The 11,539-nt window shown below is 44.6% G+C and overlaps 1 protein-coding gene across 1 annotated transcript in view; it reads left to right on the top strand. All coding sequences in view use genetic code 11, as the record gives it.

Moving 5' to 3' along the window:
- Positions 1–11,539, top strand: part of EGR_07377 (Rabenosyn-5) — a gene marked incomplete at both ends in the record, with an annotated part of 15,771 nt that overhangs the window by 328 nt on the left and 3,904 nt on the right. Inside the window, 11 exons of the mRNA XM_024496626.1 lie at positions 91–234; positions 274–765; positions 801–904; positions 938–1,008; positions 1,055–1,141; positions 1,184–1,471; positions 2,500–2,602; positions 3,446–3,726; positions 4,027–4,165; positions 8,895–9,110; positions 10,365–10,493. Of these exons, the coding sequence (XP_024348913.1) occupies positions 91–234; positions 274–765; positions 801–904; positions 938–1,008; positions 1,055–1,141; positions 1,184–1,471; positions 2,500–2,602; positions 3,446–3,726; positions 4,027–4,165; positions 8,895–9,110; positions 10,365–10,493 (2,054 nt within the window). The remainder of the gene's footprint in view (positions 1–90; positions 235–273; positions 766–800; positions 905–937; positions 1,009–1,054; positions 1,142–1,183; positions 1,472–2,499; positions 2,603–3,445; positions 3,727–4,026; positions 4,166–8,894; positions 9,111–10,364; positions 10,494–11,539) is intronic.

Raw genomic sequence — 11,539 nt, 5'->3', positions numbered from 1 at the left:
CTAGGCTAATGCATATTTTAAGTAAGGCGAATCTGTTTATCAGGACTGTCCTAAGTTGATAGTTTTTACAATTACAACCGTACATTTTAGGAAAAATCCGTAGTCTTACATCTGATTTCGACAAACTGCGCCAAGCTCATGTCGATCGAACTGCTCTGGAAACAAACCTTCTTCTGATTAGATTAGAGAAACTCTCAAACATTCCTGACAATCTAGAGACGTCCCAACGTCATGGTAAAACAATCCTTTCCCGTTAATTTGCTTCCTCTTAAGCTCTTGAACAAAGCATAGTGCCATGGATTGAGGCTAAAGTCAACCTTTGTCCCCGCTGTGGTGCTTCCTTTGGTCTTAGTTGGTCAAAAGACTCTATTCCCGACGATTCAACGTCTCCCATTACCTCCCATTCTCTCCTCGTCTCTGCTCCTGCCTCTCTTTCCCGTCGGGCCCGCAAGAGTCTGCACATAGCCTCCAGATTTGTCGCCACACTCATCGATAATGACCCTGTCTACCGTCGGATGCACCACTGCCGTCTGTGTGGTCATATAATCTGTGCAGACTGCTCCTTCTTCCTCTCTAAAGAGGAGATTTCGCATGTCATGGAAGCCTGCAATTGGGCTTGTAGTGATACTTTAAGAAGCAAGACCGTTCCCGTGGATAATCTTCAGCCTAACGAAGGAGGAACCCTCAAGCACATGCCTCCCTTCTTTTCGAGAGCGACGTCTGTAACCAGTCTGGACAGTGCCGTTCCAAAGCGGAGAGAAGAGAGTAGCCCACAGTTTTGTCTTATCACCCACTTGTAGTTCCTAAATTGCGTATTTGCGAGGTATGTAAGTCGGTTTTGGAAGAGAAGATGCAGCAGATTGAGGAGAGCAGTGCAACACCGCTGGGTTTTGAGGAGTTTCAGGTTAGTAGAATCTCGATTTGGGACTTTTGCTAGGCGCTGAAACAAGAGATGGCGAAGGTGACTGAAAAGATGCCTTTGTTCTCCTCGATGGCGAACAGTTTAAAGTAAGGCTGTTCACCCCTTAACCATTCACTTTAACTTCGCCATTAGTTCGGGTGAAGAGAAGTATATCCTAGAGATTGCCAAGTCTCTGCGTTTGGAGTTGCTTCAGAGTCTGCGAAAGATTGACGAGATAGGGTAAGATGAGTCCCTTCGTAATACTCCATCAATTTTCCTCAGGAAGGCGATCGCCAGTCTGGACGTCTCATTGAGCAGATCAGCGGCCACGCAGGCCCGCCTAAACCGCACGGTAGGACAGTTCGCGCGGCGCTTTGTGCAGAACAACCTACCCTCATTGCGGGTCCTCCCTAGTGAGATGGAGCACCGGCGATTGGCACAGAAACGCGCCACTGAGTTGGAGTCCAAACGGCAGGAGGTGAGTGCCACTATCATTACTACAAATTCGTTCTTCAAATGCGTCAAAGTGGTGGCTTTCAGTATCACTTACCTCGGTCTAGGAGCATATTAGTATCTACACAGCACCCGAAACTCTTCGAAGTCCGATCTCTAAATGTGGTTCACTTTTTACCTCGAAAGACGTGATTTACCCAGATGGGAGGAGCAGTGAAATGACAGTTTATTTTGCAATTGCTCTTTTCATCTTTATCAAGGTGGAAGGGAGGAGTGCCCTCAATCGTTGTGTTTTGAGATGCAGTGTGGCCAGTTAGGCTGGAAATATTGAAAAATCTTAGCTACTATCTGTGAGTTGACATCCTGCCCTACCCAAAGGTGGGGATGTGGAAGGACTGTCAGTAGCACCAAAGCAAGGTGTTAAGTGGTTTCGATTGGTGGCGCCACGGCGGATATCTGGAATTCCACTGAATAGTGGTAATTTATATTTATTTAAAAGTTAATTTTTTTGTTCCATCTATCTATTCTCCACCTATTTATCTAGTCAGCGGTTATTTCAAAGAAGAAAGATGGCGTGATAAAGAGATCGGAGAAATTGCATCCACGTCAAAGAAGGGGTTTGTTGTCACCCTAGGGTAGATTTAAATAATTTTCCGACTGCTTGACTATTTTCCATTGTAATTGGTTTCCAACGCACTGACTTAGTTAACACTAATATTTGCTATGTATTCCCATTTCTTTTTGTCTTTTCCTAAATTTAGCTACAGAGGCGTTGAGGATGTTTCGCCCAACGTCATCGGTCTGTTGTAGGCCTTTAAAGAGCCACTAATATTTACCAGCGCGAACTTTATTTGTGCTAACATCACCTTTCTTTGTGTGATATATGCTCGTGAACTAGGTGTAGAACTAATTTACCCAAAGAGAAAACTTATCAGTCGTTCATAAAACTGCGTAGTTTTTGCACGCGGTGATCATAAGATCGCTGAGATCATATGATTTTGTTATTTGTTCCGTTTTGGCTTTTCGGCTGACCTTACATAGTCACCCACGTGCGTACACACACACACACACACACACGAGTTGAAGTGCTTTACTGAATCGCACACCGACATAATCTATCCTTCGTGTTAATGGATTGGGAGCAGCTACGGCCGTTTGATGGGCATAGATGTATCCGATGTCTACCTTGTTACGGTCACAGCAATAAGGCATGAAAGAAGGAATCTGGGTCTACTTCGTGAGGGGATTGTGAGTGGTATACCTGTCTGTTCTCCTCTGACTCATGACAGTGAAATATATGCCACGTAGACGACTAGATATTGGCCATGGAGGCGTAAATACAGACAACCATTTCTGACATCCGATGTAGTATTGCGAGAAAACAGGCGGTACTTTGAAGTTAATGGGAAGTGTCAAAATTGCGATGGTAATTTGTGGAGCAGATAGCTTGATTGTGCTAGTCATCTGTCTGATTTTCGACGACATCACTTTTGATGTCACTGTTGTCCCTTTTTGAGCAAGCCTGTTTTTTTTTTTTTAAGTCGGATGGAAGATGAAAAGTGGAAGGAGTGGTGGCACTGGTACACATTGGTGTCTCTGTTGCATGGCTACTTTTATCTTGCTGTAAGGGCTACCACTGGTGTGAAGATGACGACGAGGAAACTATCAGACAAAATTAATGAAAAGGAAGAGAAATTGTGGCTTACAAACATTTTTTGAATAGGATAGAAATTCACCAAGAGGAGGGGCTTCCCTACCATCGAAAGATCAACTTCTACTTCTCTTCCATCTTAAATTCCTTCAATAAATTATAATTATTTCAGGGAAGGGGAAGTGTTGAAGAATCCCCCTGAGAGATTTGTCAAATGATGAAAATTATCTTTCCTACCGGATTACGTAAGTAGTATGCATCGGGGCATAAGTTTTGCATCATTTCATCCGAGAAGTAAAACCTAAGTGAAGGATAAAGCTTCATTCAATGTGTAATTTATTCAATGATTGAAGGGGCTGATCTGGAATTGGGTGACTGGTTGAAGTATTAATTGGGAGAGCATGTAAAGGATGGAGAAGTGATTATACACTTTTTCAAAGGTGGTGGTGTCGTCTGAAGCAGGATGGATGCCTTCCTCTATGCGCAGCGGTGATTATTTTGCTGGGGACTCAGTAACGGCGCAGATGGCAGAGGAGGAAGTGGTGGGGTTCGATGAGAGTAATCCTCGCGTCATCCTGATGCGTCAGATGGATCTGGTGGCAGACTACCTGATGCAGGCACAAGCCGCACACCGCTCCACTGAGGAGATCACCAATCTTGCGCAAAATCTAGCCGATCTGGAAATTGAGCTGACCCGTATTAGCGCCGCCTCCCCGCATCAGTAGTGGGGCTCTCCTTGCATTTCATTTTCACCTTTCCCCTCTTCCCTCCGTGCAATTATGATCATAACCACTATTTTATCTTTCTTTGCATCTCTGATTAAAGTCTTTCACAAATTTCCAATTTCGTGGTGCTTTTATTAAAGAAAGATCCTTCCTCTCAGTGTAATCTACACCTGGTGAGTAACGGGTAGTGTGTTCAAATGGGGGTCTACTTCACCGAAGTCTGTATGACGTGGAATTAAGCTTCAAGCATTTCATGGGTCTAGTAAGATAGAATTTCATTCGATCACTAACTGAAGCTATTTGGAGAATGAGGACTTTCTAGGCGTCGTCCTTCAGGTGCATCGCGTAAAGCAACTCAAGGGTCCCACTCTGAGCCGACGTAGGGAGGAGCCACGCTCGTCAAGCGGGTGTCGTTATCAGTGGAAGTGGCCAAGGGTGGGTGAGTGGGCATGCAGCAGCCCGATTTTCCTCGGCAGCGTTACTAAGCAGGACAGTAGTTTCGATGCAGGTTCGTTAGACTGGAGGGTTGATGTGGTTGGTGCATCAGCTACCAGTCACGGGAAAAGGAGAGTCGAGAAGTTCTTTCTCAGACGCTTTGTTGTTTCAACTACACCATCATTGAAATTACCGGACTGACGCACTCAAAGCCTGTTCAGCAACCTAGCACGGTCCACCTCGCCTCTAACTGGAGGCATCATCCATATTTCCTCGTCTGGTACTCGGCTTGCAGCGCCATTTAGCCCCACCCGAACCAGAACCAGGTCAAACCGGCAGAGTGCAACAGATTAGCTATTGTTTTACTTTCTAACGGATTGACAAAACCATTGGGATTGAGGCAGAAGAGTATAACATCGAATTGACTATGTTGTACATCCAGTTGTTCGCTTTTCCTCAGCTGCTGAGCTTAGCTTTCTCTACTCAACTAACATAGCCAGAGACTGTCATCACATTGTTGGTGACGTGAGCTAATTGTGAAGAACGGTCTTGCTGATACTATCCGCGCGTGTTTTCGTCGACGGAGGAGTTACTGTAGCTTTAGTGTCCTGCAGTTGCCTTCTGCCGAATTGGGAACAGATTGGTTAGAACTTAGAAATTAGGTACCGTAAATTATTTCCCGAGGTCAATTGTGGGCATATGAGGGTCTTCACTTTTCACGTTAGGCTGCCGCGTCTATGGTGACGCGTAACGATATTTTCCAGCCTACTGTCATCACACTTTCCTCTACGGATCGTAACCTTTTAGATTATAGACCAACTTGAACCTTTTGTTAAAGAATCAAGGGAGCGCTGAGATTGACTAATGATCTGAATCAAACGAAGTGGATGGGTGAATTGTATGAATGGCCTTCAATTCGGTGAGGTCCCCTCGAATTTTGGGCTGTAATACGGACAACCTCGGTAGAATGGTACTGGGCATGATTGGCCGCTGCTGTTGTTGTAGCGTGGTACTGTAGCTAACTCCTGACCCCTCTCCACTGTCAACTTTACCAACTCCTTGAGTTGGGAGAGATTGTGACCGTACTGTAGGGTCTCTCAACCGCAATGTGTGAAACAACTCTGTGTTTTTAACTGGACGACGATGCGTGTCTTGAACCTTGTCGCTTCTTGTCGATTACTCCCTTCTTCCTCATCGTCCTCCCACTCCTTTGTTCATCTGCCAAATGGCCAATGTGTCGCAGTATTCCTCCAAATCTGTCTCCGGTCAGGAGTTATTCTGACTCTGAAAAAGTACGCGTTGCAACTGTTTTGTTATTGTCGTTGGAAGAAGAGGCAGAAGTTGAACCTGGGGTACTTGATACCTCTGTGCATCATGGTCTGCCGATGCTACCATCAATGTAGCATTTTCGGTGTTTTTCTTTCAACCTCCGAATGGTTTCTAATGAGGGCCGCTTTCAAAGACATCCACCGTTAGCTTTTTATCCGTTACTCAGTCAAAAGTACACACTTGTTAAGTATTTGAAAGCCGTGATATTCTAAAGAAAACAAAAGGAGAAAACTAGTTGGTAGCACTGGCCGTTAATAAACTAAAAACTTGCATTAAAGTAACTCCTAATTTTATTCTAACATGAAACATAGCGACAGACTCTGTATTTACCTCCTTCGCCTTGGCTTTCGTTTCCTTTAATCACAGCGTGCATCTATGCTTCACAGATGAAGAAATTTGCAGCGTACGCCAGGCGGTAGAATTGAGCTGAATAGCTGTAGTAGGTCCTCTTCTCCGTTTGCCACTATATTTCTTCTGCCTGATACATGACACTTGTCAGTGTTTATGCACGAGGTTGAAATTTGGTTTATATCTTCTTCCAGTCGCGGTGCCTACTATAGGACTTTGCCAGTTTCTACTTCCGTCTTTAGCAAGGGTATACAGGAAGACACTCTCATTTCGCGACCCATGAGCATCTCGAAATGTGAAACGCCGTTTCATGTGCAAACCGTTGCCCAGTAGGCGAGGAGGACTCGTCCTAAGCTTAAATCTCAGTCCGTCGGTTGCGCATCTTTGGTGAAATCCTTCAGTAATCCAATTAGAGTGTTATACGAACTTTCCACCTATCTATGACCTTGCAGATGTCCAGGTGTCATGCTTGTCTTGGGAATTCCGAAGTTCTTGAGTAGTTCAGTAAATAGTCGGCTCTCGAAAGTAGCGCCTTGATCACTATGCTCCATTTTGTTAGTGAATCTGGCGGTTGAAGAAAAACGAAGCCATTGTTTCATCATCGTGCATCTTCTTAGGTTCTGTATCGGCTACTTTCGTGAAGTAGTGCAACACGACCAGTATATATCGGTTTCCTCTCTTGGCGGGTGATAGGGGACCCATGATGGCAATATCTATCCTTTCCTCTGAAAAACCTGTGAGTACATTTTGGAGTGGTGCGATCGCCGTGAAGTGAAGCCTTTTGGAGCCACTGCAAGCAATGCAGTTCAGCAGAAGTCGTACAGGTCTGGGTTAAGAATAGTCCCCCAATATATTTTGCTTGAGGCATCTAGCATCTTTGCTCCCATATGTCGCCTTTACTCGTGTACCTCTTAAAGAACCGTTTTTACTAATATGTCAGGGATCACTAGGTCCCTAGGAGGCTTAACAAATTTTTAGTACCATAAAACCTCAATTTTTTAAGAAAGTTTTGACCATTCCTGTTATATCCGTTTAGCTGCCTTGCTGGACGAGGTCGTTACTTCCACAAAGCTGTCGTTTGACCATCCTTTTTTTGCCACCTGCACTTGCTAGAATCCCAATTTTAAGTCAAGAGTAAAGAAGCTATTTGACCCCTGAAGGAGGTCTAAAAATAGTTCATAAGGTGTAATACAAGGCTCATTTCTTTACTACAGCGCTCAGCATCCTATGGTCGACGCACAGCCGTAGCTTTCCGTCTTTCTTTACCAAAGCAATTGAACAGGGCGATGGTGACTTTGATGAGATCATGACATAGTCTCCAATCTTTCCACCTACCAGACGGTTTACTTCCTCTAGCAGGGGAAGTAGTATGCTTCTAGGTGGCTGACAGATGGGCCTTGCTTTACTGGTGTCTATTGTATGATTCACTTTACTTGTTCGTCTTAGCTTAACACTCTGCCTAGGAATATACTCGAGTACTTAATTAGCAGCTCCCAAAGTCCTATTTTCGTTGTAGGCGACTTAAAGTCATCTAAGTTGTTCACAAGTGCGGCTACAGCCTCGAAGAGGGTATTGCAAATTTCATCGACGTCTTTCTTCGGTAGCGAAAGGGCCGTTTTGGCTTCAGTGCCCTAGTGAGTGAAGAAGGCACTCTTTACAAAATTCCATACAACCTTTGTGTTCCGTAGACAATCAGCCCCAACAGTCACGTTCAAGTCTGTTTTAAAAATATAATGACTTCCACTACCCAGGTTTCCTTGCTTACGCTGACCTTTAACGACGTCTTCCCTTCTACCACCATTTCCTATCCTTCTGCTAAACGAAATCTGCTATACAGTGAAGCGACCCTAATCTTGCGATTTGTTATCAGTCTAGCCACATCAAAGTCAAAAGGGGAGCTGTATGGAAGTCCTAGTTTGCCTGGTACTTATAGAATTGAGCGGGAGCCTTCTGAGAGCAAGCAGGATTGGGAAAAGGAAGGCTAGCCTAGTTTTGGGCTAAGAAGTGGAGGACCTCGATATAAGGATGTTGGGCTCGGGCGCTAGTTGCGGTTTTTGTAGCACGTGATCAAAAGTAACTCCCAACACGTCTTGGTTGCGGTCGTGACCATCTTGCTAAGAGATTTAATATTCGTGTCTAAACTGGATTGTCATGCATCCAGCCATCCTGGTAGGAGATGAGCCGCAGAAGGCTTAGCCCACTAGAAATAGAAGGGTTTTTGTCCATTTTTTTGACGGAGACGGAAGAAATCGCTGGCGAGTGCCTGTTCTGCCTGGTCAATGTCAAGTTGGGGTAAAGAATCTCAGCATTCTTTAACTAGACATCTGGGCTAATACCTGCTAGAGGAGATTTTAGGGGAGAGCACATGGGATTTGGATGGTTTCTCAGTGATGAGGGTAGAACCAGAGGCTAAATTTTGCAGTATTTAGCAATTTTCGAAATTCATGTCGCCCTTGAAAGTCGGGAGTCCCGCCAATATTGCCACCAGTGAGATGGGATCAGCGTTTACCTAATTCTTCATGAATTTCATTACCTCCGAAAGAGGCGATCGACTAGGTAGAGGCATTCTTTAATGGTAATATTATGAACAGGGCGTAGTAACTGCGGTTACACACATTCAGAGCTCGCTTCCTCCTCATCCTCCTCGGGGATCAATGACGACGCTCCCCCAATGAAATTCATCTTCATTGAACGCCTCTTACCTAAAATGTGGATTCAAACAAAATTGTGTTCCAAAAATTGCGTTTAATGCCATGATTTTCGTTTGAAAAAGAGTTTTATCTTTTAATTTCAACTTTACTATCCGAGGCCGCTAGTTGCTTCGAAAATGCACCCATTTTTGTTAAAATTATGTTTCACTAAGGTGGTGTATGCGATGTTTATTATTTCCTCATGATATTGCGAAACAATTTGCTATCCATCAACGTCATTGTGTTGAAAAGGCAGGAGATCCAGAAGAACCGATGTTACTGTCCATGGCTCGGCTCTTCGTATGACTTTATCATGTCCATGGAGTAAATGGACGTTGAGTTTCCATTGTTAATTAGTTTAGCTTAAGGGGAACATCGTCGACGTTGATGCAACGTCAGTGAGCGAGGGAAAATTCACCATTTGCTTGTCCAAACCCAAACTACGTGTCGTCTTTTCTAAGGTAGAGCACTGCTACTTCCGAGTCACTGCATGTCAGGTTAGTCTGGATTTGGCGCACCGACTGTGTCACTTTCTCCATGCTGTGAAGAATCGAGAAGACGTTGACGTAAGAGCCTTGGTAGGTTCGAATGGTGGAGTCCCCAGGGTTTGTCACCACAGTAACGTACAGTTTGTAGACACCGGACGTTAGAGAGCTTGTTACTGAAAACCGAAGAAATTAACCCAACAATGAACCGTTTCTACTTCACCTTACGAGTTTGCATGTAAGAAATGTAGGCGTTCGAGTATTTGACAATCATACATTACAATTAACAAATTTGTCTGTGTTGTGTCTGGAGAAAAACCCAATGTCATCAGTTCCAAAGGCCCCTAGAGAATCTTTACCTTTGACTTACCTCTCTCTGAGGTTGAATCTGATGGTAACCTGGCCAAGTGTTTTGAGGAACTCCTCTCTAGCTAACATTCTTCGTTACTTGGATTTGTAGGGGAACAAAATTGCTCGGCTTCCGGAGGACTTTTGGAATCTAGAAAATTTGGATAGTTTACTTATAATAGGCAACCAGAGTCGTGTAAAATCTGCCAATATTTATGGGTTCAGGTAGCTGTTAGTGATACCGCATGCGGGACTGACTCCTTCATTATCGTATTTAGACAACCGTCTGTGCGCATTTCCAGCAGCCGTCTTGCACAAAGCAAAGGAGCTGAGGAATACTGAACTGAGGAAAAACAGATTGCGCTGCCTCCCCTATGCTGTCTCTCAATTTTGGGAGGTGAACACACTGAGTCTTTCCAACCATCCGTGAATGGCATCATTCCCTCCGATGGCGAGTAAAGGGGGTCCCAAAAGTCTTCTGCACTTAGCATCTGCAGTATTTTTGGAGTAACTTGGCTCTTTGTAAGTGGATTACTGAGATGGTAATTATGCCACCTAATGATGGTTAAAACATTGTTTGGAACGCGCTTAATTAAACGTCATGAAAGGTGCTTGGCCCGTAGCCAGAAGTAAGGTATTTTGTAGTCATGAAGTCAATTGAATTTGTTGTTGACTGCTTGCGCTGCTCAATGGGCTCGTGGATTGGCGAACTTACAGCCTACGACCGTTTGATTGTGAGCTTTTGGAAGGATGACGGTTGTGAAGTAGCACATTACAGGCTAACGAGGTAGTGGTTTGCAAATGAATCAGCAGACTTTAGATTAGTGTCAAATGAAATGTTGCTGATATCAATTGGAGTGTAGTTCTAGGTCAGCAGTTGGGACAGTGCGGCCTTGATTTTCTGCCTGAAGCCTTGTGTGGCCATTGGTTGAGGGAGGTGATTAAGGAAACTGCACTCTCCGTGGTTTCAAATGTGGCTAGACTTTGACTATTTTGTAGAACGCCTGTGGTGGAGTCGTATCTGCCCCGGACCGTGGAGTTGCGATTGCAGGTACTGCGGCGCTGCCGCCTTTGCTGTCGCGTTTGTGGTGTGGGGGCAGACCGGTTCGTAAGGTGCTTTGCGTCGAGGTATGTCAGCCGCATCCCCGGTTGCAGAAAGAAGGCTGTTTGCCCTTCTGTAACACTCAGTTGCGAGGTGTCTCATACAACATCTAGTTGTTTTCTGTAGAAGGGGTAGATGAGACCGCGCCCCCTAAAATTTTATCTACTTCGATAGTCCCTGTCTTATGATGCTTTACTACTTTTTCATATGTAACAAATGGTTTACTTTAACGTGCTGTTGCGGACTTGCATGCTGTGCTCGTTGTCTCCAGTAGAGTGTAGGAGCCATTCGTGGATGTGGCTTCAGAGCTGACCACATAAGGTGTTGGAGACTTCAAGCTAGTGGCCATTGGTGAGTATTTTTTGGTTGCACGAGAGAGGATGTTTTTGTTAAGGTCATGTAACGAATTAGGCTCATAGATCGTCCTTCGCACTTTATTGCTGTATCCGCCGAACTACTAAAAAATGCGTCAAATCCGCTGATCCACCTCCATAACTACATTCAGTAGATTCAAAGAAGTATAGGGGTATATTTTAGTCTTTGGCGCGCAAAGTTGGACGCACACTTCGGATAACCTCTTTAAAATTCCTGTCCCACTTGTGTAGGTGAATTCCAAGAATGCTTCCCGTCTATGCTTAACTGCTAGAAATGCTCTGCATTCGTTTAATTTTGAGTCCTTTTGGTCCCGCTTTTAAGTAAAGAGCTTGTAGAGGATACTTAATCTTGATGCGATTTGGGTCAAACCTATTTTGACCCAACAAAAATAATTTCCGAGGGTTGGGAAGAAAATAAACCTACTGACTTTCCTCCATGTTGGTGGGCATATTGATGACTGGTCGGTCGCAAAAGCCCTTCAGCCATGATGATCCTTTAGTGGTAAATGCAGGTCCAAACCATTACTAGTAAGCAGCGCTGAGTTGGTTCACGCAATCCCAGAGAACACTTCATCGGCGGTGCAAGAAGGTGAGGATGGAATCCAACGTACTCCTGCAAAAAGTGACGTAGATGTTAAAACACGACGCATACACAGCCAAGGGCATTTGCCCCAGTCTGAGGTAAGATAATCAAGAAA

Source organism: Echinococcus granulosus, assembly GCF_000524195.1.
Source record: "Echinococcus granulosus chromosome Unknown EG_S00076, whole genome shotgun sequence".
Classification (NCBI taxonomy): domain Eukaryota; kingdom Metazoa; phylum Platyhelminthes; class Cestoda; order Cyclophyllidea; family Taeniidae; genus Echinococcus; species Echinococcus granulosus.
The sequence above is the reverse complement of the archived record's forward strand: the minus strand, read 5'-3'. Positions and strand labels throughout refer to the sequence as shown.